The sequence below is a fragment of the Poecilia reticulata genome, linkage group LG11 (genome assembly GCF_000633615.1).
Source record: "Poecilia reticulata strain Guanapo linkage group LG11, Guppy_female_1.0+MT, whole genome shotgun sequence".
NCBI lineage: Eukaryota > Metazoa > Chordata > Actinopteri > Cyprinodontiformes > Poeciliidae > Poecilia > Poecilia reticulata.
The window spans coordinates 22288953-22298564 of record NC_024341.1 but is presented as its reverse complement, the minus strand read 5'-3'; the positions used below and the strand labels follow the sequence as shown (position 1 = coordinate 22298564).

Sequence of the window (9612 nt, the reverse complement as noted above, 5' to 3'; positions counted from 1 at the left end):
ATTTGACCAAAAGGGCACTTGGGGGCAAGGAGCAAAAGAGGCAGATGCTCAAGCAACCCCAGCACGCCCCCCATGCACGTGCCTGTCAAATGTGTATGTTGTTAATAACAAGAAGAGTTTTGAAGTAGAAGTCAAATACAGATGGAAAAATACTATTCAAATGGAGCAGCTTGTGTACTCTAAGTGAGGGAAAGTGAAATTTAAAATTGATACTTTAAAAAATATAACATCAGTAAATGTTTAAACATTAGCTTGTTTAAACAAGCTAATGTTGTTTAAACATTAGCTTACAAAAGTATTTGCAACTTTTGAACAATTTTTTGTTTTACTTTGTCATGAAACAACCAGAAATCACATTTTAATTAGAATATGACAGATCAGCAGGAAATTTGGAGTAATTGTCGAGGAAGGAAAAGGATATGTTTTTTAAATAAGAAAAAAAAAACACAAAAATCTGAATGGTGTTTCAGATGCCAATCCACTCAGCCACATTTCACTTATACTACAACTACAAATATTTTGGGGAGTGCTAAAAAAAACAAAAAAAACAACTCCCCACATTCTTACTGGCTTATAATTACCGACACACTCTTCTGGCACATTCTTACTGGAAACTCTTCTAAACACAAAGGAGGCAGCCTTACGCTTTGCACCTATGAGTTTAGAGGCGATGATGTGCGACTGTCAAAAACAGAACAAAATGTTGCTCTGGGAGCGGCGCGATCCTGAGTTTTTGACAGGATGATACATACATAAAGCATGTAACCACAAAGCTTTGGTTTTGGTCTCATCTGACTACGTACCACAGGTTTTCTGTGTCACCTCCATTGTTGTAATGTCACCAAAAGACGAAACCTTCATGTGGTCTACATCTACATTCTGCTGCAAAAAGATAGCAAATATATAAAATAACATTGCTCTAATCAACCCATTAAACTTAAAATAAACGTATTCATGTTGTAACCTGTATCTTTGGGCCTTCCACAGTGGCTTTTAAAAACTGTGACTAAAAATAATAATAATTAAAAAAAATCAACAGAGGTTTTTAAAATAGATATAACAAATGCAAGCTTTACCAATTTTTCAGTTTTTTCATTAATCATATTTCATTTCCACAACAGTGACACTTAAAATACCACCCATTTTTATTTAGATCTATTTTTTGTGCTACATGAATGGAAAAGGTGTGCAAATGTCCCATATAAGAAAATGTAGCCTTTTTTTTTTTAAAGGTGTTTTTTTATTATTATTTTAAAGCCTAAAAATACAGGTGAAATAGTTGTTCAGATTATCTGTAGACATTTATCAAAAATCATAAGTTGTCTTTTTTTTGTTGTTGTGTAATATTTGCAGCTCAACCAGCCTTATTCAGCTGGATCGAGGACAAAATGGCTCTTCGGATTGTAAAGGCCACAGACCATGCTGTAGATTTGGAGACAAATTTAATATTTTGACACTTTTACAATCCGTAGTTTTGAATTTTATTCAGCATTTTGTACATTTTATGATTATATTGCCAGAAGTTCCCACACATTCTTACAAGTTCTATTTATTTAATTCATGGATGAATATTAGGCCGGTATTGCTCCTGGGATTTCCTGGTGATTGAAATGCAGTTCGCCAAACACTAGAGGGCGCTGTCTATCTTTCAAAAAGAAGGAGATCAAATTTAAACGTTTCCCCCTTTCAGGAGCAGGAACACAAAGGTGGATTATTAAAAGCGAGTTACTGATAAATCAAAAGAGAGGCTGATTTTAGAACTTCTAATCTGTTACAAGGCACATTCTTACTGGAAACTCTTCTATTATTACTTTCTGTAAACATAAATCCTAATATCACCTAGATAACTATGTGTTTTCTGTTTTGAATCAGTCTGGGGATTATCCTGAACTCAGATTAAGAGGTTAACTAATCCAGCCTGTCAACGCTGGTTTAGATAACTTGTTTAAAGGGCTAGTCAGTAATTATAAGCTTCATATAATGCTTATTCGTCTCTCAGGGAATGATGAGGACTGAATAAATAATGTCTGCGGTATACTCAGACGATTTAGCCCAAGTGCTGTTTTTGCTGTTTTGTATGGTTTTGACTGATACAGGGGAAAGTGGTGGACACTTTATGTTAAAGGAAAAGAAAACTCAAAAAAGGCTGTAACCAAACAATTCACAGCTTCCCCTGAGACTTAAACAAGACGACTGCTTTCAGGTGTCACTCCAATGGTTGTTACGATGCTGAAATGTCGATTTAAAAAATTCTTGAAATTTTTCTCATTTTTCGAGGAACAGAAATAGTATGAAAAAATATGTTTAATCAATGGCATTATGATAGTGGTTTTATTATCTTAGTGCAAACACACACTCTCCGCCACCTGTCAACAATCTCATTCTGGAAGGCCGAGAAGGCATTACCAGGTCAGGCGGGACATAAAGTCCCTCTAGTAAGTTGTCAGTATTCCCTGCGGTCTCCTTCCAGTGGGATGTGCCAGAAAAAAAAGAGAGAAATGCCTTAAAGTTTGTAAGCTTTAAATTTATTAATTTTGGGTTGCTTATACATCCAGGACTGTTGTTTTGGCCATGGGCCTCGGAATGGATGGACGGACAGAGGGACGGATGGATGGATTTACTCTTTACTCCAACGTGAAAGAATTTAGGATGAGAACAGTGGTCACCTGAAGAACAAATGCTACGAATGTATCACATTTTCAAATATTGTTTTTGAACAGCCACAACAATGAGGTCATACTCAGCCAATTTATTACTCCATTGACAAAATATTTCTTCCAGTATAGACTTAAAAACCGTGTCTCATTATTAAGTTGTTACATTACTGACTTTATAGCAAAAAACAATATCTTATACATACTTTATTGTCTGGGATATAGAAACACAGGCTAAACGTAAACAAGCAAAACTGGAAAAATTGTTTGTGCAACCCTTCAAGACCTGATTTAGATTGATTTTCTATAATTTTATTAGTGCTGTGTTTTGCTATGAAGTCCAGGACAGGACACAAATGGGATCAATTAAAGTGTATTAATCAGTACAAATGTCATCAATTAAATTATATCAGCGATTACCCAGGGGGATGAGGGACTTTATTTTTTTATAACAGGGCAGGTTGGTGTTGGCAACATTTTTACCTCAATGTATAAAATTATGACTATAAAATAGGATTTAGTTTGTTTGTTTTTAGTTGCCCATTGGGGACTTGAATAAATCTTGAATAAATCTGAATCATTAGTGTGAACAACAGTGGAAACAGTACTTGTCTAACATTACCTTTTAGGAGGGGCTTGTCAGGGGGAGGGGAACCCAGCTCGGAACAGTTCGTCCTGAAACCACCGCCGGTCTGTAATGGTGCTCTTTTCAACATTTACAGCCTGCTAAGATTATCTGAGAGCTTTTAAAGATCTCATATGTAACCTGAGGTCTATCAGGTTTCTGCAGATGTTTCACCTTTCTGCTTAACTGAGTAAGAACAATGGGCTCACTGTTTAACTGTGTCTGAGTAATGAGTTTGAGTTTTCTTTCGCTCACTGCTGAGGCGTAAAACATCTTTAGGTGTTGAAATAAACCAAGAACCAGTTGATCTGAGCCCGTTTGAAAAGATGGGGTGATTTTGGATGTTGCTGAACACAAACAAAGCTCTAAAGGGAATTCATGGTTTGACACGGGCCCCTCATGGTCTCTTGGGTGCATGTGTGGGTCAAACATCTGTGACCGTGCAGACTCAGCTACTTTACCCATTGGTTGGTCTCCTATTTAGAAAAACAACTCTGACAATAGCTCTGGAGCTACATGGATGTTTGCCATTATTCACACGTCAATGCTTTGCAGGGTGCAGAGATTTATAGATCACTCATGTTGTTACACAGGAGGAGCTTCAGCTGGCTGGTATAAAGGAGGCATAACGAAGGATGTGAAACAGATATTACACTTTGTTGAAGACAGGTAGCTAACCTAAATATAGAAAGATTTGACCAGAGTTACAAACTATTCAATGTAAACTGAGGGGATAGATACCGCAGATTTGTGGTTTTGGATATGGCCCCATGCGGGCAGTTGCCCAGGGAGGCATTAGAAGGGTAAACATATGGTTTACATAAAAAAAGAATAGATTTATCTGTCACTTTTGCCCACAATAAGTGTTGTTATTCTGCGACTTCTTTGAGTCGGATGTGTCTGAGTTGAACCTTTAGCTACGGCTTACCAGAAACACTGATGGCATTATAGTGTAGCTCAGGAGTTAGTGGTAAAAGACGGGTGTGCTTTTCAACTCTGCTCAGCTATCAGGACCAAAACTCAGAATTATTATTTTTAATATTACAACTATTATTATGTCCACCACTAGTGTAGAACATGTCTAACTGTTAAAATTGACATTTTAACACACAGTGCTCCTTAAAGTTTAAAGATTAAAACATAAAAATCATAAAAGTAGTTTGTAGATTCACATTTCCTTGTAATTGAAGAAACAAGTTTTTGGGGGTATGCTTCAACCAACTTTGAACTTCTAAAGATTGAAACTATTGTTCGTCCGTCCGTCCGTGTACCTACCTACCTACCTACCTACCTACCTACCTACCTACCTACCTACCTACCTACCTACCTACCTACCTACCTACCTACCTACCTACCTACCTACNTACCTACCTACCTACCTACCTACCTACCTACCTACCTACCTACCTACCTACCTACCTACCTACCTACCTACCTACCTACCTACCTACCTACCTACATTCACCCATCTTCCTTTAATCTGAGATCGCATCACAGAGACAACAGTCTCAGAAGGGAAACTCAAACATTCCTCTCCGCAGCGACATCCTTCAGCTTATTCCGGAGACATTCCAGCACAAGACAAGATCTGTAATCCCTCCAGCAGGTTTTGGGTCTTCCCCAGGGTCTCCTCCCATTGGGACGTGCCCAGAAAACCACCAACAGGCATCTTGATCAGCTGTCCGAACCACCTCCACTGACTGCTTTCAATGCAGAGAAGTAGTGCCTCTACTTTGAGTTCCTCCCAGAGGACGTAGCTCCACCCCTCACCTCAGGCTGAGTCCGGTCTCCATCTGGAGGAAAGTCATTTCAGCCACTTTTTCGGTCATGATTCAAATCTAATGACCACGGGTGAGGTTCAAAACGAAGATATCATGCAAATCAAGAGATTTGCTTTTCGGTTCAAATCTTTCTTCACCACAGCAGACTGGAGCAGTGCCTTTATTACTGCAGACAAAACCCCAATCTGTCAGTCCATCTTCCTTTCCATCACTTGTGAACAAGATACTTCAACTCCTCTGCTTGTTGCACATTATTTTTCATAAAATAGATGATGGTTAGTCAGACTGTGTGGGCAGAGTCGGTGAAAATCAATCAATTTTCTGGCCAAATTGTTGAACTGTGAGCTGTCTTAAAAAGCAAAATTCTAAGTTTGTGTGTTTTAAATCTACTAATAGCAGACAAAAACAAGACAGAGCTAATAAAACATTCTCTTTGTAGATCCGTCTTTCACTGCATGACAGCTGCAGGGCTTTTGGAGTATATCTCTACACACTTTGCTCATCTACAGGTTAGAAATTTGCCTATTCTTTTCAAAATATCTTAAGTCCAGTCAACTGACACACTTCTACACGACCTGAAAGGTTTCCAAAGTTTATTATGGAATGACTTTTTGATGAATAAGAAGTCAGTGCTTTTTCTTATCTCTGCAACAAGATTCTAAGGAGAGAGAAACAATGACAAATAAACAACACGCAGCAGGTACTTTTTCTGCTTTCGCTCCATTGATTCAGACCGAGATCCTCTGGAGCATGAACAGTGATTGTCAGATCGTAGAGAACAATTTGGCAGTTGATTATCGCAAACGAGGAGTGGAGGTAATGGTGAGGGAAAAACTGACGAGAAAGAAAATGATGGCAGGGTGGGTTTTGGCAATAGTGATGAAGGGTTGCTGCCAGGGCTGGTTAGAGAGGAGAAGTAGGCAGAGAGTCAAAATCCACCACTTCCAAGTAGGATGAAAACAGACGACCACTGGATACATGAACTCGATTCAACAGAGGCTCATAGACCGAGTTGATGAAACAAACAAAAACAAGAAAAAAAAAACCACACACTTGACACATGAACTTGACAGTGCTGGAACTCTGACACCAAAAGCCACAATCTGGCAGGAAGAAAAGGGAGCATATGAAGCTGAGTCAGCACACTCAAGCAACTAGCAAATCAGAAACAGAACCGTGGACTGCAACAAGTTGCGCGTATAAGCATAAACTCAGAGCGACGCATGATTAAACTGGGACCATTCCTCTTTTATCCGCTATTGCAAACTCATTTTCACTCCACTCCGATCCTTTTTTTGAAAATAATTTTGAAATAATTATGGGGGCATGGAGGCACAACATGAAACTGCTCCTATATACTCAGGCGTAGTGCGTATACACATTCTCTGGACCGCTTCGCTGTTGGCGGATGGTTGAGAATTCATAGTCAAGTCAAATTCCTTAATTTCCCAAAATCAAAATGGATACTAGAAAATCCGATGAGCTAGTTGGGCACCTAGCCTAATATTGTCTTCACCATTGTAGCCTCCGCACACCTTTTAGCCCACACGTCAGTCATGCTGCGTGTAACGATGACTGGTTACGCTCAACAATATCAGCTCGGTGTTGCATACAAAACAACTCGGTGCAAACCCTGTTTTCCGCCAAGCAGTTCGAATGTGGATCAGTGTGTCACTGAGTATGCGTCGGGAGTTGTAGAACATTGACCTTTGTGGGGACGTTTCCATAGAACGTCCGGTTTGAGTCCCTCCCGAGTGCGCACTGACCTCCAAGGGGCAGAATACACCCGAGTATGTTGGGGACAGCATGACACTGCTGCTGCTCATGTTACTCAACAGGTTGTTGCTAGGTAACACATGAGAGAGTGAGACAATGCCACCAGTCTTACTTAGACGGGCCGTCAGAGGTTGAGTGGCCAAAGCCTGCTGTCTGCCTACATCCCCCTGAATGCTGTGAAGTTCTGGATTGGAGTTCAGTGAAATCATTCAACATTCAATGAGGCCAGCGATGTACACTGACAGACTCTAGGGGGAGCTGGAGCACCTGCTCCTTTTCCTCTGAACAAAAAAAAACCCTGTCCTTTTTAAATCTTTTTTTTGTTTTGTTTGTTTTTAACCACATTTTTTCAGTTTATTGCAGTTTAAAGACATGCATCTAAAACAGATTTCTCGACAATCCAAACAAGTTTTAGGACTGGAATTTGACTGGGCCCTTTCAACATCTAATCTTCTTTTCAGCTGTTGTCTTTTTCATTGTTGTGCTGATGACCCGGTGCTGATGAGTCCAAATCATCACCCCTTCACCACCATGCTTGACAGTTTGCTTCCATGCTAAACACTAAGTTAAACTAAGATCCAACGTCCAGTTGAGATGATTGAAAGATAAGAGGCAAGTTTGAAAATACAAAAATGAATTTGAACAAATGAGGTGTTGGACGTTTACAATGAAATGGAAATTCACAGTTCTCCTGAACAGCCAAAATACCAATTTTTTTAAAGTGTTAAACATGGTTATATCTCTTGGTTTTGTTTTACAGTGTATGTAGTCTTTTCTGGATATAACAGCTTACATTACAAACACGTTTGGTCGCGAAGTTTGGAGCTGGAATGTTACAAAAGGCACCAATAAATGTGCAGAAATAGGCTCCTTTTGAAGCCTAATTACATCCTCCCAATAGGAGGAAAGGGGACACAATCACATCCACAGAGCATCATAATAAAACAGTGGAGGTTTCTTTTCTTTGGAGTCTCGGGCTGGGTGGGGTTTTCATTGTCTATTCATTAAAGTTAGTGAGGAGGGAGGGGAAAAAGTGGAAAGTTTGAGAGTGGAGACGGACTGTGGTGCTTCTGTTAGGTGAGAGGAGGCGGGGTGGGGCCTGGGAGGTGGTGGGAGGGGGGTGTAACTGCCGGGGCAGTCGGAGAGAAGAGGAGAGGGGAGGGGAAATGAAAATGCAGCCTGGACATTCCCACTCTGGGAAATCCAGCGCAGACCGTGGAGGACAACAGAGGAGGACATGTAACTTTTTTCTCTTCGCATGACCTTTATTTATTTACATTTTTCCCTTTTTTTTTTTGTTAAAAAGTGGAAACATTTAAAGCTGGAAAAGCATCTGATGAAGGAGAGGCGATGAGGGGCGGATGATGAGCGAGAGGAGAAAGTTTGGTGGAGAATGCGGAGAGGAAGCGGAGCCAGGAAAAGGAGCTGAGGACTATGTAGGAATTCCTGACTGAAGTCATGGTAAGTCCCTGTGTTTTATGAGCGTCTCTGCACGGAGGCGCAAGTTCCCTTTTTTTTCCCCGTTGCAGTCATGTAAAGTAATTAGAACTGGCTTAAATATAGTGCCTGAACTTTTTCACATTAACTCTAAAACCCCCAAATTCACTAATTAGTTCAGATTTTTGTAATAAACCAGCACAAAACAGCAGATAGATGTGAAACAGAAGGCAAAATCACACACGTTTGTGAAAAATAAATCTGAAAGGTGTGGCATGCAATTTATAGGTAGCCCCTTCTCCTCTGACACCCCAAGTAAAATTCAGATTTTGGAAAATTTCTACTAAAATACATTGAAGTTTTTGCTTTAACAGGGGGAACTTCCTTCCAACTTCCTACAGAGGACCTTGTTACCGTTTCTCCTTTTTTCAGCTGTATGTCAGGCAGGGTCGCATTGTTCAAGCAGATCCAACCCTCAGCTCATGGGATGATAAATTCCCACATGCTGTAAATTATGACACTTCAGTCGCGTGACGCCGGTGACGTTTTGTGGCTCAACTCGCACAGGAGCGCAAAAGAGCGCTCTCTGTTGCATCCATTGGGATAATGCTCACATTCCCTTCTTCACCCACTAACGGTCAGAAAGACAGAGTGGGTGATGGCAGAATCATGCATGTACAAATGAACAGAGAATGAATCCAAGAGAGAGAGAGAGAGAGAGAAAAAAAGAGAGAAGTGACACAATGACTGAGCTCTTGTTCCAGCTTCTGTGTGCCGTGCTGGGTGGAGCCGCTTGGCATGGAGAGGAAGAGAAACAAAATCAGAAGGAGAGGAAAAAGAGGGAAGAATAAAAGCGGCAGGGCAGGGTTACTTTTTTTATTTTTGGAGTCTTGGACGGTTGCAACGGTGGTTTCAGTGATGCCGCATTTTCCACAGTGGAGCAAGGAGAAATAGAGAGGGGCGGAGGGAAAGGGAACAAGGGATGGCATGGTCTGAGGAGAGGGAAGAACATGTGCTCCGTAGTTTCTTCCCCTCCATCACTGCCCAGGACTGGGAAGCTTTAGCAGGAGGAACAGTGGCAGTTTGACCCCAAACTTCAATGTGTTTTCAATGGGATAACATATAACGTACAATGGAGGAGATGTCTGCAACCTCCTTCCATTTAAATAAAACCCGTTCAGAGCCACAAATGTTAAGGTCAAATAAAATAAAATTTTAAAAAAAGATAAATATATCCACTATAGGAATTTTGGAGTCATTTTTTTTAAAATTGCTTTATTTCTACTTTTAGGTTTTAAAATACAGAAATATGTGAAACTGTTTTATAAAAAAATAATTA

At 40.2% G+C, this 9612-nt stretch overlaps 1 protein-coding gene across 1 annotated transcript in view; it reads left to right on the top strand.

Moving 5' to 3' along the window:
* The first annotated feature begins 8062 nt into the window (after window positions 1-8062).
* The window catches only part of arhgef40 (Rho guanine nucleotide exchange factor (GEF) 40), a 44435-nt gene continuing 42885 nt past the window's right edge, over window positions 8063-9612 (top strand). Inside the window, exon 1 of the mRNA XM_008422585.1 lies at window positions 8063-8297. Coding sequence (XP_008420807.1) covers window positions 8295-8297 — 3 coding nt within the window. The 5' untranslated portion in view covers window positions 8063-8294. The remainder of the gene's footprint in view (window positions 8298-9612) is intronic.